General features: G+C 24.7%; 1 protein-coding gene across 2 annotated transcripts in view; it reads right to left on the minus strand.

Moving 5' to 3' along the window:
• Window positions 1–18,922, minus strand: part of Imp (IGF-II mRNA-binding protein) — a 75,018-nt gene extending 56,096 nt beyond the window's left edge. Inside the window, exon 1 of one of the 2 annotated variants that reach the window (XM_065508021.1) lies at window positions 18,754–18,922. In XM_065508021.1, coding sequence (XP_065364093.1) covers window positions 18,754–18,866 — 113 coding nt within the window. In that variant the 5' untranslated portion in view covers window positions 18,867–18,922. The remainder of the gene's footprint in view (window positions 1–18,753) is intronic. The other variant, XM_065508022.1, reaches the window with a different exon arrangement.
• Window positions 18,923–19,515: the final 593 nt, after the last annotated feature.

A 19,515-nucleotide genomic window follows, 5' to 3' on the forward strand; every position in this document is an offset into this window, starting at 1 on the left:
CAAAAATATTTCTTTTTGCTTGTTTTTTTATTACAAATGAATTATATTACAATTTAAAATGTTTTTTGATTCGAATAGACAAAATTGTTAGTGGTTACTTAAATTTTAAACGAGTAACCGTTTGAAGAAAAAGTAATTTTTAATAAAATTTTTTAAATTTCTTTTTTAATAACATTTTTAATTAATAAAACACAGTTTAATCGAATAAAATCCGGTTTTTTAAACGAATAAAACCCGGGTTTTTAATCGATTAATCGGATTTTCTTAAAAAAAAATATTTTTTGCTTGGTTTTTATTAAAAATGAAGTAGATTATAATTTAAATCATTTTTTGTTTTGAATAGTTCAAACTTTTAGTGGTTACTTAAATTTGAAACGAGTAACCGTTTGAAAAAACCTTAATTTTCAATAAAATTTAGTAAATTTCTTTTCTAGTAAATTTTTTAATTAAATAAACACATTTTAATCGAATAAAATTTAGTTTTTTGAACGAATAAAACCCGGGTTTTTAATCGATTAATCGGATTTTCTTAACAAAAATATTTCTTTTTGCTTGTTTTTTTATTACAAATGAATTATATTACAATTTAAAATGTTTTTTGATTCGAATAGACAAAATTGTTAGTGGTTACTTAAATTTTAAACGAGTAACCGTTTGAAGAAAAAGTAATTTTTAATAAAATTTTGTAAATTTCTTTTTTAATAACATTTTTAATTAATAAAACAGGGTTTAAGCGAATAAAAACCGGTTTTTTGAACGAATAAAACCCGGGTTTTTAATCGATTAATCGGATTTTCTTAACAAAAATATTTCTTTTTTCTTGTGTTTTTATTACAAATGAAAGAGATTATAATTTAAATCATTTTTTGTTTTGAATAGTCCAAACTTTAGTGGTTACTTCAATTTTAAACGAGTAACCGTTTGAAAAACCTTTATTCTCAATAAAATTTTGTAAATTTCTTTTTTAATAACAATTTTATTTAATAAAACAGAGTTTAAGCGCATAAAAACCGGTTTTTTAAACGAATAAACCCCGGATTTTTAATCGATTAATCGGATTTTCTTAACAAAAATATTTCTTTTTGCTTGTTTTTTTATTGCAAATGAAATACATTATAATTTAAAAAAAATTTTGATTCGAATAGACAAAACTTTTAGTGGTTACTTAAATTTTAAACGAGTAACCGTTTGAAAAAACCTTAATTCTCAATAAAATTTAGTAAATTTCTTTTTTAATAGCTTTTTTTATTTAATAAAACACAGTTTAAGCGAAGAAAATCCGGTTTCTTGAACGAATAAAACCCGGGTTTTTAATCGATTAATCGGATTTTCTTAACAAAAATATTTCTTTTTGCTTGTTTTTTATTACAAATTAAATAGATTATAATTTAAACAATTTTTTTGATTCAAATAGACAAAACTTTTAATGGTTACTTAAATTTTAAACGAGTAACCGTTTGAAAAAACCTTAATTTTCAATAAAATTTAGTAAATTTCTTTTTTAATAATATTTTAATTTAATAAAACACAGTTTAAGCGAATAAAATCCGGTTTTTTGAACGAATAAAACCCGGGTTTTTAATCGATTAATCGGTTTTTTTCCTCAAAATTTAATATTTTTGTTTGTTTTATTATTATAAAGGTTTCTTTTCAGTATTTAAGGAACATTTAGACAAATTTGTCATTTTTAATCACTTGCTAGAGAAAAAGGATCATTAAGGATCAGTTGTTTTTCATTGATATTACAAATCCAAAATCCTTTGAAGAAAGTACAATAATAAAGGTAGCAAATGATCATCTCTGTTCTCTTTCCATGTGTTTTCCTTTTTTTTCAGTTAAAATGATGGTAGAGGGTTTTTTTCGAAGTTTTTTTTTTGTTTTCGGTGTTTAAATACAAAATGTTTGTCCAGGCGTCTGTCCCAAAATTTTATCATCCTCATCATGCTCTGTATGCACACACACATGTGTGTGTGGTGTGTCTGTGAGGATCGTAAAATGTTTGTTGGTAGGGTTGTATGTATTGTACGTACATATGTACATAATTTTTGGCAGCGGCAGCAGCAGATGTTGTATATTTAACCGAATTCGTAATCCGGATACCAGGGTTATACAAAAACAAAAAAAAAACATTGTACAAGGTACTCTTACAATAACAACAACTCAAATTTATAATAATGTGTGCATGTGTTAAAACACACACACAAGAGAATTTTAAAACCAGGGGATGAATGGCAGCCGTAATGTGCAGAGCTCAAAATTTAGGTTTTGTTTTTTTTTTGCGCCAGAGATTTTTCATTGTCAAAGCGTTAATTTTTCTAAGCTAAATTAGATGATTTTTTACCTGTATTTGTTGAACAACAACAAAAACATTTCCAAAAATTATATGATTGTTGTTGGGAGGGTGTGTGAGTGAGTTTTTGAGGTCCTGTTTACGGTACAGTTTAAATTTTGTTCCTAAATTGTTTAACTAAAGAACGTAATAAAGAGAAATTTGTTGCCAAGGTAATGGTTTTTGGAAAAATTTTAAGAAAATATTAGAGAGACAGGAAGAGAGAATTTGAAAAAAAGGAGTTTCAAATTAAATAGAAACTCCTATTAAATGGATCTCTAGAAATTAAGTAAAAATCTTAAAAATTTAACCAAAACTACTTTTAAATGGCAAAATTAACAATTTACATTATGTTAAGCTAAGAAATGTCTAATGGTTACTTGCATACAAAACGAGTAACCGTTTCATTTTTTAATATTTTAATAAATAAAATATTTTTTTTATAACAAAAAATTAAAATAAAGTAATTCAACAAAATTTTAGGCTCAAAATAATTAAAATGGCCAAAAGTAACCGTTATTATTAACGAGTAACCATTTAATAATTTTTATAAGAAAACCTTAACTTTTTATAAAAGAAAGTAAAATAATGCAAAACTAAAAAAAAATTCAATTTTAAAACACAAAAATTTGAATGGTTACTTAAATTTTTTTAACAAGTAACCGATTAATTTAAAAATTTTTTTTAAAAAATAGATTTTTTCCATAAAAGAAAATAAAAGCCAATAACATAAAAACCATTTACAGTTAAAAATTTTACAAATTAGCTGCAATTACCAAAATTCGAAACGAGTAATCGTTTAATTATTATGATTTTTGAAAGGAAAACTAGATGTTTTGCAATACAGAATGTTATAAGGCTTTATAAATGCAAATTCAATTAAGAATTTGGAATAATTTTAATGGTTACTTAAATTATAAACGAGTAACCGATTAATCGATAAGTAATTTGATTGAAAACTTAACTGTTTTATAATAGAAATTAATATTAGATATAATAAAAACTAATTACATCTCAAAATTATTACACTTAACTGTAGGTACCCACATTGGCAACGAGTAACCATTTAAGTTTTAAGATTTTTTGTGAAAAAAATATATTTTTAATAAAAGAAAATGAAAGAATATCAAATTAAAAACATTTTAAATCTTGTTGATAAACAGATTTCAGTGGTTACTTAAATATTTAAACAAGTAACCATAAAATTTTATAGATATTTTTCAGGAAAAAATACTATTTTATAAGAGAAAATTAATGCATGACCATTTAAAAATATTTTTAAGTTTGAATAAACACTAATTTTCATGGTTACTTAAATTTTTAAACGAGTAACCACTACATTTTTTATACATTTTTCAGGAAAAAATATTTGTTTTTTAAGGAAAATTAATGCAAGAGCCTTTAAAAACATTTTTAATATGAAATACACAAAAATGTTAGTGGTTACTTACATTTTAAACGAGTAACCATTAAATTTTTTACAAAATTTTCAGGAAAAAATAATTTTTTATATAGGGAAATCAATGTAAAGCCATTTAAAATCATTTTTAATTTGAAATAACCAAACAATTTAGTGGTTACTTAAATTTTTAAACGAGTAACCGTTTAACTTTTAAGATTTTTCTAGGAGAAAATTATTTGTTCATAACAGTAAATGGAAGAATGTTTAATTCAATCTATTTTTATTTTAAAATAGACCAACATTATAGTGGTTACTTAAATTTTAAACGAGTAACCGTTTTACTTTTAAAATTTTTGTACAAAAAAAATATAATTTATGATAAAGAAAATGGAATTAGGTCCATTTTCAAAATTTTTTATTTGAAATAGTCAAACATTTTAGTGGTTACTTAATTTTTTCACGAGTAACCGTTCAGTTTTTAAGACTTTTTGAAAAAATCTTAATTTTTATAAAACCAAATAAAATAACTTTGAATTAAACTCATTTTTAATTTGAAATAGTAAAACATTTTAGTGGTTACTTAAATTTTTAAATGAGTAACCGTTAAATTTTTAAGATTTTTTTAGAAAAAATATAATTTATGATAAAAGAAAATGGAAGTATGTCCAATTCCAACATTTATAATTTTAAATAGATTAAAATTTTAGTGGTTACTTAATTTTTTTAACGAGTAACCATTTAATTTTTAAGATTTCTTCCAGAAAAAATACATTTTTTAAAAATTTAAGTAAAAGTTCTTAATTAAACAACATTTTTTATTTTAAATATACCAAAATGTCAGTGGTTACTTAATTTTCTAACGAGTAACCGTTTAATTTTTAAGACTTTTTGAAAAAATCTTAATTTTTATAAAACCAAATAAAATATCTTTGAATTAAACTCATTTTTAATTTGAAATAGTAAAACATTTTAGTGGTTACTTAAATTTTTAAATGAGTAACCGTTTAATTTTTAGGATTTTTGTACAAAAAATATTATTCATGATAAAAGAAAATGGAAGCATGTTCAATTCCAATATTTATAATTTTAAATAGATTCAAATTTTAGTGGTTACTTGATTTTTTTTAACGAGTAACCATTTAATTTTTAAGATTTCTTCCAGAAAAAATAAATTTTTTAAAAATTTAAGTAAAAATCCTTAATTAAACAAAATTTTTTTATTTTAAATATACCAAAATCTCAGTGGTTACTTAATTTTTTTTTCACGAGTAACCGTTTAATTTTTAAGACTTTTTGGAAAAAATTTAATTTTTATTAAACCAAATAAAATATGTTTTAATTAAATTCATTTTTAATTTGAAATAGTAAAACATTTTAGTGGTTACTTAAATTTTTAAATGAGTAACCGTTTAATTTTTAAGATTTTTTTCAGAAAAAATACATTTTTATAATACAAAGGGGAAAATTATTTATTAAAAGCCATTTTTAGTTAGAAATAAACCAAAATTTTAATGGTTACTTTTAATGTTTGAACGAGTAACCGTTTATTTTTTAAGAATATTTTAGAAAAAATTAAAAATTTCAATAGTTATAGTGAATAAATGTTTAATTAAAACCATTTTTAATTTAGTTTATGTAGATATTTGAGTGGTTACTTTAATTTTAAAACGAGTAACCGAATAATCGTTGAATAATTTTTAATAAAAGTTGATAAAATTTACATTGTAATTAATTTTTTATTTTAATAAAACAGTTTTGTTGCATAAAAACCCGATTTTTTTAAGAATAACAACGAGTAACCGAATAATCGTTAAATGTATTTGAATGAAATTTAAATAATTTTCATTTCAATTAATTTCCTATCAAATAAAATTTTTATTTTAAACGAAAAAATGGGTTTTTTCTAATTTGAGACACAAAAAAACCGAGTTTTTAATCGAATAACAACGAGTAACCGAATAATCGTGAAGAATATTTTAAGAAAATTTAATACATTTTCATTTCTAATGATTCCATATTTAATAGGACCTTAATTTAGATGAATAAAATTTAATTTTTTTCTTTAGCTTTTGAATGGCTTGATTTACTTAGAGATCAAACTGAGTTTGATGCAACCTGGCTTTATTATTAGTATGACGTAAGACATCAAACTGGATGGCTCTTTAAGAGATACAACCTGGGTTCTTTTAATAGTTCGATATCCTAATCCATCCATTTGTGCGGAAGTCTGAGGAGGTACAATAAGTTGAAGGTCGATTCCTTGACCCATCAAGCAAAGCGTATGTTTGATGCAACTTCACTTTAGTATGAAGCTGTACCAGAAGGTTTATTTAAAATCTTTACAAGATTTATTTGATTAAGTTTGTTGCAACTTCTTAGAGTTCAAACTGTATTGAAGTTCAATGCAAGTTGGGTCGATTCCTTGACCCATCAAGCAAAGCTTATGTTTGATGCAACTTCACTTTAGTATGAAGCTGTAACAGAAGGTTTATTTAAACTCTTTACAAGATTTATTTGATTAAGTTTGTTGCAACTTCTTAGAGTTCAAACTGTATTGAAGTTCAATGCAACTTGGATTCGTTTATAGTTCGATATCCTAATCCATCAATCTTTGCGGAAGTTTGATGTGGTACAATAAGTTTTAGCTCGATTTCTTGACCCATCAAACTAAGTTAATGTTTGATGCAACTTTACTTCAGTGTGAAACTGTACCAGAAGGTTTGTTCGAACTCTTTAGTAGTCAGATTTCCTTATCCCTCAAACTGAGCTTAAGTTTGAAACATCTTAACTTATATATTAAGCTGTTTAAGCTCTTTCATAATTCAATTTCCTTAGAGATCAAACTAAGCTTATGTTTGATGCAACCTTTCATTAACAAAGAGCAAAACCTGAAGACAAGTTTTAGCTCATTGCTTGTTTGACATCCTTAGCTATTAAACTGTATTTATGTTTGATGCAACATAATAAGTTTGAAGCACAAGAAGATTAGTTTTAGCTTGAGAAAAGATCGGCTTCCATAGTGATCAAACTGGGCTTAAGTTTGATGCAACATTTATGTAGTTTGAATGTAAAGAAGAGCAAAAGATTTAGCTTGGTTTTCTTTGAGATCAAACTGGGCTTAAGTTTGATGCAACATTTATGTAGTTTGAATGTAAAGAAGAGCAAAAGATTTATCTTGTTTTCTTTGAGATCAAACTGGGTCTAAGTTTGATGCAACATTCATTTAGTTTGAATGTAAAGAAGAGCAAAAGATTTAGCTTGGTTTTCTTTGAGATCAAACTGGGTCTAAGTTTGATGCAACATTCACTTAGTTTGAATGTAAAGAAGAGCAAACGATTTAGCTTGTTTAAGATTGTTTGATATCCTTAATGATCAAACTGTTTTGATCTAAATTTTAAAGTGTTCTCGGTTGCATCATCATCATCAAACTTGGTATCTCTGCAAGATCAACTAGATTGATGTATGTTATGCCATTTGATTAATGTTGCATGTAGTGAACTGTTTCTTATTAAAGTTTATGGGTCATTGACAAGCCACCAAGTGCATGAACAAGTACAGTATTCGTGTGTTTCTTTGCTTAAAGTTAAGTGCAGCACGTAGTGTTGTAGTACCGTTGCGTTGCCTTGCCTGCAACGTTTTATTCATTCACATTCGCCTTTATGTTCATTCATACCAAAATTCAATAATAATGTGAATCATCATCATCATCATTATCATCGTCAGCAGCAGCAGCAAACAACATCATCGAGGACGATGACTGACTGACTGGCAACTGCAAAACAAGGTGTAGTCGTTTTTTTTTGTAGGTCTTTTGCTGTGCACTTTTAAGCCTAAAAACTGAATACGACAGATGCTCTTGTGCATTTTTTTTTTGGCCAAAAAAAGGCCATCAATAAAACTCTTTTTTTTATTACCTTAAAAACCAGCAACCCTTCTGTGTTTTTTGGGAAATATAATCAAAAAAAAGAAAGTAATTTTTGGCTGAAACTTACGAAACATTTAACCAAATACAGCAGGATCATTTTGTAAAGGAAATGACATAAAAAAAATTGTTATATATAGGATAACATGGAAAGAAAGCATTTCACAGAGGAAAGCCAGCAAACAAATGTTCATTTAATCAACAATAAATTACATTTATCCTGGCCTTTCTTTTCCGTTTTAGTTACGATTGCATGGAACCCCTTTTTTCCTGATCACTGATCACTCTCTCTCTCTCTAACCCTCTCTTTTTGTCTCTTGCTTATTGTGAGTAGGCCGGTAAGGCCATGTGTTTTAGCGAGTTATAAATTAGAACACTTGTACTATCTTTCGTTTAAGATCATCCCAAATAAAATGGCCAAAAATTTGTAACAAAAAACATGTGAGTTCTTAAGCTGAAACAAAAAATAAAAAAAGAACTAAAATACACCTAAAGAAAAGGTTTTTTCAAATGATCCTCAATGATTCTAACTGATCATATAGAGTTTAACTAAGAGTTTGAGAAGGAAAAGTATTGGAAACCAGTTTCCCTTTCAAAGCTCGTCTAGAATTCATTAATCCCGTATAAACTGACAAATAGGGCCAAACTTTCGGGCGGGCCAACATTTCAAATTTTATATTTATGTATAATTTTTAGTTCATATAACCTTTAAAACACTTTAAACTATAATTTTATACTTCAGAATTAAAAACTTTAATTTTTTAAAAAAAAATTCTGGCGGCCCACCCTTAAATAAGATTTTTTTTTATAAAATTTTCAACTTAGAATTAAGTTTAGAGTCCGAGAAATATAAATTCATAATCCAGCAAGAAAAAATAGTCAAAAAACTAATATTTTCAGGCGGGCCAAAATTTTTAAACAAATTTTTTTTGAAAAATTTCAGCTTAAAAAATTTTAATGAGGTTGAGGATTATAAATTCTTAAACTAGAATTAAAAAGTAGTAATTATGCCAAAAATTTCTGGCGGGCCACTTTAATCTAAGAAATATTTTTAAGAGTTTTTAAATTTAAAACAAAATTTTGAGCTCTAAGATAAGATATTCATAATCCAGCAAGAAAAATTAGCCAAAACACAAATATTTTCAGGCGGGCCAGTATTTCAAAGCAATTTTTTTTTAAACATTTTCATTTTAAACGTTTCTAATAAGGTTGAGGACTATAATTTCTTAAACTAGATCCAAAATTCAGTAATTATGCCAAAAATTTCTGGCGGGCCACTTTCATACAAGAAAGTTATTTAAGGATTTTCCAACTTAGAAGTTAATTTTTAGCCCTAAGACCAAATATTCATAATTCTGCAAGAGAAACTACTTGATAAATAAAATTTTTCAGGCGGGCCAAACATTTAAAATGTAATTTTTTCTAAAAATTTTCCACTTAAAAAATTTCAATGAGGTAAAGCTCTATATTTTCTTAATCTAGACCTAAAATGTATTAATTATAACAAAATTTTCTGGCGGGCCACTTTAATCTAAGAAATATTTTTAAGAGTTTTTAAATTTAGAAAAAAAATTTAGGGCATAGGATTAGATATTCATAATCCTGCAACAGAATCTACATGATTAACAAAAATTTTCAGGCGGGCCAAAATTTTTAAACAAAATTTTTTGAAAAATTTTTAACTTAAAAAATTTCAATAAGGTTAAGGACTATAATTTCTTAATCAGGCTTAAAAAAGTAGTATTTAGCAACAAAGTTTCAGGCGGGCCACTTTTTCCCAAAAAATTTTTTTCACTTTTTCCTTACTTAAAAGTAAAATTTGCTACTTAGGTGTAAGAATTTGTAATCTGGAATAAAAATTAAATCATTAACAGAAATATTTCAGGCGGGCCAGTTTTTCCTTAAAATTTTATTTTACTTTTTTTGCATTTAAAAGTAAATTTTGCTTGTTCAAATTAGGAATTGATAATCTAGATTAGAAAATAAATTAATAACAAAAATTTTTCAGGCGGGCCACTTTTCCATTAAAATATTATTTAACTTTTTTTGCTTTTAAAATTCAAATTTGCTACTTAGGAGTTGAAATTCATAATTTAGATTAGAAAACAAATTAATAACAAAAATATTTCAGGCGGGCCACTATTTCCTTAAAATTTTATTTTACTTTTTTTGCTTTTAAAATTAAAATTTGCTAGTTAGGAGTTAGAATTCCTAAAGTAGAATACAAATTAATTCGTTAACAAAAATATTTCAGGCGGGCCACTTTTCCCTTAAAATTTTATTTTACGTTATTGGCTTTTAAAAGTGAAATTTGCTAGTTAGGAGTTAGAATTCATAATCTAGATTACAAAACAAATTAATAACAAAAATATTTTAGGCGGGCCACTTTTTCCCTAAAATTTTATTTTACTTTTTTTGCTTTTAAAATTAAAATTTGATAGTTAGGAGTTAGAATTCCTAAAGTAGAATACAAATTAATTCGTTAACAAAAATGTTTCAGGCGGGCCACTTTTTCCTTAAAATTTTATTTTACTGTTTTTGCTTTTAGAAGTAAAATTTGCAACATAGGAGTTGAAATTCATAATCTGGAATAAAAATTAAATCATTAACAAAAATATTTCAGGCGGGCCAGTTTTTCCTTAAAATTTTATTTTACTTTTTTTGGCTTTTAAAAGTAAATTTTGCTTGTTTAAATTAGGAATTCATAATCTTGGTTAAAAAACAAATTAATAACAAAAATATTTCAGGCGGGCCACTTTTTCCTTAAAATTTTATTTTACTGTTTTTGCTTTTGGAAGTAAAATTTGCTAGTTTGGAGTTAAAATTCATAATCTGGAATAAAAATTAAATCATTAACAAAAATATTTCAGGCGGGCCACTTTTTCCTTAAAATTTTATTTTACTTTTTTTGCTTTTAAAATTCAAATTTGCTACTTAGGAGTTGAAATTCATAATTTGAATTAGAAAACAAATTAATAACAAAAATATTTCAGGCGGGCCACTTTTCCCTTAAAATTTTATTTTACTTTTTTTGCTTTTAAAAGTCAAATTTGCTATTTATGAGTTAGAATTCATAATCTAGATTGGAAAACAAATTGATAACAAAAATATTTCAGGCGGGCCACTTTTTCCTTACACATTTATTAAATTTTTTGTAATTTTTTCCTGAAATATTTGTTTTTTTAAGCATTTTTTACCATAAATTCATTATGGCCCGCCTGGAATTTTCTATTAATCTTTATATTTTTATTAGTTTTCTATAAAAAATCAATATTTGATTATAACAGCTGGATTTTATCATAATGAAACCTTTGGCCCGCCTCCTTTTTAAGGCGGTTTTTGTTAGATTTTCAGGTAATTGTTAAAATATATTTATTTCTGCTTTAATTAGTTATAAAAGTCAGAAAATTAATTAAAAATCTTAAGATTTATGTGGAAAATCTGAAATTTTAAGGAAGTGTGATTATGGCCCGCCAGCAGTTTAACAGAAATATTGAGAATTTTATTACTTTTTTATAACAAATCAATAGTTGAACAAATAAGCTTTATTTTGAACGAAGACAACCTATGGCCCGCCTGAAATTTGTTGCCATTTTTTGATTTTCTAAGAAATTCTTGTAAAATTTTTATAAAAATGTTCAACTCTTTCTTGAATCCCCCCCTTTAACTCTCTTGTTAATAGCTTATTACATATTTGTTAATTAAATTTGGTTGTTAGTAAATTTACCAACAATTTCATAAGAATGTTTTAAGCCCAAAAAAGAAAAAAAAAAATACTGAAAATAACTGAAAATTATGTTAACAAAACTGTAAAAATTTTTAGGTAAATAAGCAGTCAAAGTAACAAATTTCTGTTTTATATATAATTTTGTTGTTTGTTTTTTAAACAAACATTTGGTTTTACAGCAACGGTCAATGGTTTACTGGTTGGTTGACTGACTGGCTATTTAACTGAGTTTAATACCATGTGTATGTGTTTTTTTTTTAATATTTCTTTCGTTTTTTTTTTTTGGTTAAGAACCGCAGACATAAGCAACAATTTCAATTGTTTCATAACCAGGTTATAGGTATAAGAAAATATGTATATGTGTAGTAAAGTTTGTCTGCCGGCCGGCCGGCCGTCAAACTTAACTACACTCTTACTCCTCTACACACAGAGTTTTAGAGTTTTAAGCCAGGTCAATGAACTAAATATTACTAAGCTCATAATAGTGGCTATAAAATACACTGAGACAAATAAATAAATAAATAATAAAGATGGAGTAAAAGTTAAAGACAGTGAAGAAAAATGTATTTATAGCCACTTTTACACAAAATTTTTTTGTGGTAAAGTGGCCCGCCTGAAATATTTTTGTTAATGATTTAATTTCTATTCTAGTTTATGAATTTTAACTTCTAAGTAGCAAATTTTACTTTTAAAAGCAAAAATAGTAAAATAAAATTTTAAGGAAAAAGTGGCCCGCCTGAAATATTTTTGTTTATGATTTAATTTTTATTCCAGATTATGAATTTTAACTCCTAAGAAGCAAATTTAAATTTTAAAAGTCTAAAAAGTAAAATAAAATTTTAAGGAAAAGGTGGCCCGCCTAAAATATTTTTGTTATTAATTTGTTTTTTAATCTAGATTATGAATTTTAACTCCTAGCTAGCAAATTTTAATTTTAAAAACAAAGAAAGTAAAAAAAAAATTTAAGGAAAAAGTGGCCCGCCAGAAATAATTTTGTTATTAACTGGATTTTTATTCCTGATTATGAATTCTAACTCCTAATTAGCTAATTTAACTTTTAAAATCGAAAAAAGTCAAATAAAAATTTAAGGAAAAAGTGGCCCGCCTGAAATATTTTTGTTAATGATTTCATTTTTATTTCAGATTATGAATTCTAAATCCAAAGTAGCAAATTTGACTTTTAAAAGCAAAAAAGTTAAAAAAAAATTAGAAGGGAAAAGTGGCCCGCCTGAAATATTTTTGTTAATGATTTAATTTTTATTTTAGATTATGAATTCCAACTCCTAAGTAACAAATTCAACTTTTAAAAGCAAAAAAACTAAAATAAAATTTAAAGGAAAAAGTGGCCCGCCTGAAATATTTTTGTTAATGATTTAATTTTTATTCCAGATTATGAATTTTAACTCCTAAGTTGCAAATTTAACTTTTAAAAGCCTAAAAAGTAAAATAAAACTTAAAGGAAAAAGTGGCCCGCCTGAAATATTTTTGTTAATGATTCAATTTTTATTCTAGTTTATGAATTTTAACTTCTAAGTACCAAATTTTACTTTTAAAAGAAAAAAAAGTTTAAAAAAAATTTAAGGAGAAAGTGGGCCGCCTGAAATATTTTTGTTATTAATTTATTTTTTATACTAAATTATGAAAGTTAACTGCTAAGTAGCAAATTTGTCTGTTAAAAGCAAAAAAGTTAAAAATAATTTGAAGGGAAAAGTGGCCCGCCTGAAATATTTTTCTTAATGATTCAATTTTTATTCTAGTTTATGAATTTTAACTTCTAACTAGCAAATTTAACTTTTCAAAGCAAAAAAAGTTAAAAAAATTGAAGGAAAAAGTGGCCCGCCTGAAATATTTTTGTTAATGATTTAATTTTTATTTTAGATTATGAATTCTAACTCATAATTAGCAAATTAGAGTTTTAAAAGCAAAAAAAGTTTAAAAAAATTTGAAGGAAAAAGTGGCCCGCCTGAAATATTTTTGTTAATGATTTAATTTTAATTCTATTTAATGAATTTTTACTCCAAAGTTGCAAATTTTACTTTAAAATCAAAAAAAGTAAAATAAAATTTTAAGGAAAAAGTGGCCCGCCTGAAATATTTTTGTTAATAATTCAATTTTTATTCTAGTTTATGAATTTTAACTTCTAACTAGCAAATTTTACTTTTAAATGCAAAAAAAGTAAAATAAAATTTTAAGGAAAAATTGGCCCGTCTGAAATAATTTTGTTAATGATTTAATTTTTATTCTAGTTTAAGAATTTTAACTCCCAAGTAGAAAATTTAATTTTTAAAAGCAAAAAAAGTAGAATAAAATTTTAAGAAAAAAGTGGCCCGCCTGAAATATTTTTGTTAATGATTTCATTTTTATTTTAGATTATGAATTCTAACTCCAAAGTAGCAAATTTGACTTTTAAAAGTAAAAAAAAGTAAAATAAAATTTTAAGGAAAAAGTGGCCCGCCTGAAATATTTGTGTTATTAATTTGTTTTTTAATCCAGATTAGGAATTTCTAGTTTGAACAAGCAAAATTTACATTTAAAATCAAAAAAAGTAAAATAAAATTTTAAGGAAAAATTTGCCCGCCTGAAATATTTTTGTGAATGATTTAATTTTTATTTTAGATTAGGAATTTTAACTCCTAAGTAGCAAATTATACTTTTAAAAGAAAAAAAGTTTAAAAAAAATTTAAGGAGAAAGTGGCCCGCCTGAAATATTTTTGTTATTAATTTGTTTTTTATACTAAATTATGAAAGTTAACTGCTAAGTAGCAAATTTGTCTGTTAAAAGCAAAAAAGTAGAATAAAATTTTAAGGGAAAAGTGGCCCGCCTGAAATATTTTTGTTAATGATTTAATTTTAATTTTAGATTATGAATTCTAACTCATAATTAGCAAATTGGAGTTTTAAAAGCAAAAAAAGTAAAATAAAATTTTAAGAAAAAAGTGGCCCGCCTCAAATATTTTTGTTAATGATTTAATTTTAATTCTATTTAATGAATTTTTACTCCAAAGTTGCAAGTTTTACTTTAAAAGCAAAAAAAGTTAAATAAAATTTTAAGGAAAAGGTGGCCCGCCTAAAATATTTTTGTTAATGATTCAATTTTTATTCTGGTTAATGAATTTCAACTCCTAAGTAACAAATTTTACTTTTAAATGCAAAAAAGTAAAAAAAAATTTAAGGAAAACGTGGCCCGCCTGAAATAATTTTGTTAATGATTTCATTTTTATTCTAGTTTACGAATTTTAACTTCTAACTAGCAAATTTTACTTTTCAAAGCAAAAAAAGTAGAATAAAATTTGAAGGGAAAAGTGGCCCGCCTGAAATATTTTTGTTAATGATTTCATTTTTATTCTAGTTTAAGAATTTTAACTCCTGAGTAGATAATTTAATTTCTAAAAGCAAAAAAAGTAGAATAAAATTTATAGGGAAAAGTGGCCCGCCTGAAATATTTTTGTTAATGATTTAATTTTTATTCCACATTATGAATTCTTAGTCCCAAGTAGCAAATTCAACTTTTAAAAGCCTAAAAACTATAATAAAATTAAATGGAAAAAGTGGCCCGCCTCAAATATTTTTGTTATTAATTTGTTTTTTAAACTAGATTATGAAAGTTAACTGCTAAGTAGAAAATTTAATTTCTAAAAGCTAAAAAAGTAGAATAAAATTTTAAGGAAGGAGTGGCCCGCCTGAAATATTTTTGTTAATGATTTAATTTTTATTCCACATTATGAATTCTTAGTCCCAAGTAGCAAATTTAACTTTTAAAAGCAAGAAAAGTAAAATAAAATTTTAAGGAAAAACTGGCCCGCCTGAAAAAATTTGTCTATCATTTAGTTTATCCTTCCAGATTATTATTTTCTAATCCTTGCTTTAAAATTTTTTTCCAAAGTTTAAAATTTTTTAAAAAATTTTCTTATTTCAAAGTGGCCCGCCAGAAAATTTCTGCCTAAATTGTACTTTTGTATTCTAGTTTATGAAATTTTATTTAAAAATATTTTAGGGCTCATGGAAGTAGAAATATTTTTATAAAAATTTTTTTCCAAATAATGGCCCGCCTGAAAAAATTTGTCTATTGTTTGCATTTTCCTTCCAGATTATAAATTTCTAATTTTTGATTTAAAAATTTATATCTAAATTGAAAATTTTTTAAAAAAAAATTTTGTCTGAAAGTGGCCCGCCTGAAAAATTTTGTCTAAATATTGCTTTTTTAAGCTAGTTTAGGAAATTTTAGAAATCTAAAATTTATTTCTTAAAAAAAAATTTCCCATATTTTAGGCTTTTTTCTAATATTCTTTGATTGTGATCTAAAATATTAGTTAGACAAAAACATACATTTGTAACCCTCAAATTATACATATTAGCACCTCATCAGTTTGATGAAGGAAACTGCTTTAGACAATAGTTATTTTGTTATGAAAAATTCTCAAAGGTTTTCTCAAAGGTTTCAAACTTGTCATGTGAAGGCAGCCAGTGAATGAGTGAAAAGAATAAAAAAAAAACTAATTTGAGTGTCAATCAAATATGAAAATTATACAGCAAAACATAACTAATTTATGTTACATAATCGATGGGAATCAAATGATACAGATACAAACTAAAATCCTCCCAAACATGACATAAAAATGGTTATTCTTTGATAACATCACAATCCTCCAACAAAAAAAGACAAAAATTGTTATTCTTTGAATTAATTTTTTTTATTTTTGTTAAAAAAAGGCCAAAGGTTTTTCAATTTCCAAACAAGAAAACCCTCTGCTTGTCATGTCATTTTGGAAACCCCTACTAACAAGCTGAGTTAGAACAAAGCATTTCCACAAAAAACCTTGCAAAAAAGATACATTTAGGGTTTTTTCTAAAAAAACCGCCCTTTTTTCTAAAAATGAGGAGTTTAAAAAAACAATAAAATAAAGTTTTTGTTACAAATTCTTCTCAACAAAAAAAAAAAAAACATCTAAAAATTTCACGGAAATCTCACAAAAAGTTTCTAAAAACAAAAAAAATTTGTTGCCACAAATAAAGCACGTGAAAAAATTGATACATTTAAATTTCAATTTCAAAATTCTAAACTAAAATTTTAGGGAAACAAAACAAAAAAAAACTATGGCAAGCAAATTAGTTACTAACGATGTGTTTGAAATTCAAACCTACATATAAGAGAAGCATGCAACATGTGTCATGTTCTTGTTTTTTTTTTTTTGTTCAGCTTCCTATAAGTTTTTACCTAAAAGAAATATTGTAATTAAAAATCTATAGGGGGGAAAACTAGTTATTTAAAGATATTTTTGCGACTCAAACAAACAAAGATTTTTGAGTATGAAGAATTTCTAAATCTAATAATTGTTCAAAAATTAGAAATTGTTAGACAAGATCACACCCTTTTTTCTAACAAAATCATGATTTTTTTGTAAGGAAAATGTAGTTTGGGAATTAGCTGCTGGTTGTGACATTATTATAATGTTTTTGTAAGCCAGGATGATATTTAACAAAGGAAATTTATATAAAACTTTAAAAAAAAAATAAACCGGAAATCTTCTAAATGCAGGCAGTTTAAGGTAATTTTATCAAAAAGTACCAAAAAAGTACTTTTTACAAAAACCTTATATTTGGTATATTTTTTAAGGAAATAACTGAAAATTACATTTAAAACAAAAAATTATGAATTTTTGAAAAGTACCAAAAAAAGTACTTTTTACAAAAACCTTTTTATTCTGGGAAAATAAACCTAAAATGGTACTTTTTTCAAAAGAATTATTTCTAAAAAATAATTTTTCAAATATTACTATTAAATATATTAAGAATTTTCGTTAAAAGTAATTTTAACAAAAAGTACCAAAAAAGTACTTTTTCCAAAAACCTTATATTTGAAATATTTGGTAAGAAAAATGGTTGGAAATAACATTTAAAACCAAAAATTATGAATTTTTGAAAAGTACCCAAAAAAGTACTTTTTAAAAAAGTTATATAATTTTGGGAAAAAAAACCTAAAAAGTTTTTTTTTTAAAAAGAATTATTCACAAAAAAACATTTTTTTCAATTATTCTTTGAAAATATATTAAGATGGAAACATTAAAAGTAATTTTAGCAAAAAGTACCAAAAAAGTACTTTTTACAAAAACTTGTTATTTGTCAAAATATGTAAAAATTACATTTAAAACCAAAAATTATGAATTTTTGAAAAGTACCAAAAAAAAGTACTTTTTTACAAAAAACATTATTTTGGGGAAAAAATCTAAAAAGTACTTTTTTTAAAAGAATTCTTTATAAACAACAATTTTTTCAATTATTTTTTCAAAATGTATGAAAAATTCCCGTTAAGGTAATTTTAGCAAAAAGTACCTTTTACAAAAACCTTATATTTGGAATATTTGGTACGAAAAATGGTTGGAAATAACATTTAAAACCAAAAATTATGAATTTTTGAAAAGTACCAAAAAAGTACTTTTTACAAAAACCATTATTTGGGTAAAAAAAACCTAAAAAGTACTTTTTTTAACAGAATTAAATAAAAAAATTATTTATTTAATTATTGCTTCAAAATGTATAAAGAATTTCCATTAAAAGTAATTTTAGCAAAAAGTACCAAAAAAGTACTTTTTCCAAAAACTTGTTATTTGTCATATTTATTAGAAAAATTATGTAAAAATTACATTTAAAACCAAAAATTAAGAATTTTTGAAAAGTACCAAAAAAAGTACTTTTTACAAAAAAATTTTATTTTTAATTAAATTCATTATCCTTTTCAATTTATCTCTATTTGTAGTGGAATTTTTTTTTTTTGTTGTGTTGAAATTTATTGCTCACAGCAGGCTATTTTTAAGGTAGCTACACAAGTTTTTTTTTTCTTTAGATAAGGGGGTCTCAAAAACACCCTATTTAGGGGTGCATGTTTAATGAGCTTGTTTAAGAAAGACATTGTTTTGTGTATTTCTTGGGCAAATATATGAAATATGTGGTAATTTTGGCACTTGAAATTTAAATTTTCAAACAAATTTGTTGGTGAGTTTTTTTTTTCATTCTCTGCCGAAGAGAAACAAATCAAAGGTTAAACAAAAAAAGAGAATTTTTTGTGACAAAACTAAAGAAATTATTAGAACGTGCGAAAGATGTTTTAGTACAAAACCCAAGAATTAGAGAAAAAGGTTTTTTTTTTTGAGAAAAAAAAAAAAAGTATTTTTCTTGTCCTCTGTATAAATGTTTTAAAGGCGTGATAAATACAAGCAATTGTGGGTTTAATTGGCCTCATTAAGCCATAAAATGCTTAATTTTTTTAAAGAAAAAGACAGCAACTACATAAATAGTACTCAAATACAAACTACATGAAAAAAAGAACTAAAAAAAATAATAAATAAATAAAATAAAAAATGAAACATTTTAAATACCTTGAGGTGCCAGCACCTTCCATTTGCTGTCGATCTAAAGGTGGATCGAAAATTTGTTCACGATCCTCTTTTGACAATTCCAACTCGGCAAATTGATCCAATTCTGAAGCCATTTTTATTATTTACTTTTTCTTTAGAGTTACAAAAAAAAACAAAATTTACAAGATTTTTTTCAAATTGATTTTAATAGAATTTTTTTTTTATTATTTTTGGAGCTGGAATGTTTTGTTTGAGTTAAAAGATTTTTTTTGGAAAATTTTGAATTTTTTTTTTGTTCGAATTGTTATGAAAAGTCCAGATTTTATTTTAGTTTTGTTTAATTACAGTCAATTTGCCAAAAACCTATAACGAAATAAACAAAAGTATAGAATAAATAAATGAAATTAAACAGAAAATTGAAAGTATAAAATTATAAAGAAGTGATAAGTATTGGGTTTAAGGGGGAGGGGGGAATAAGGAGGGGAGGGGTTTGCTGCTTAAATTCTATATATCTTAAGTAAAATTAGAAATTATGCTTGGCCCGCCATCATAAATATGTTTGTAGCTTAATTTATTAAAAATTTAGTTTTTTCAAATTTCAATATTTCAAATATTGGAAATTTTTTTTTTTTTTATAAAGAAAAGTTTGTTTTGTTTAATAAACTGTTTATTTTTTTATAAATCCTTTGGCGAAAAAAAAATTTTGGTGAAAAAAAATTTTTGGTGAAAAAAAAATTTGGTGAAAAAAAATTTGGTGAAAAAAATTTTTGGTGAAAAAAATTT

This window comes from Calliphora vicina, chromosome 4, assembly GCF_958450345.1.
Source record: "Calliphora vicina chromosome 4, idCalVici1.1, whole genome shotgun sequence".
Taxonomy (NCBI): Eukaryota; Metazoa; Arthropoda; class Insecta; order Diptera; family Calliphoridae; genus Calliphora; species Calliphora vicina.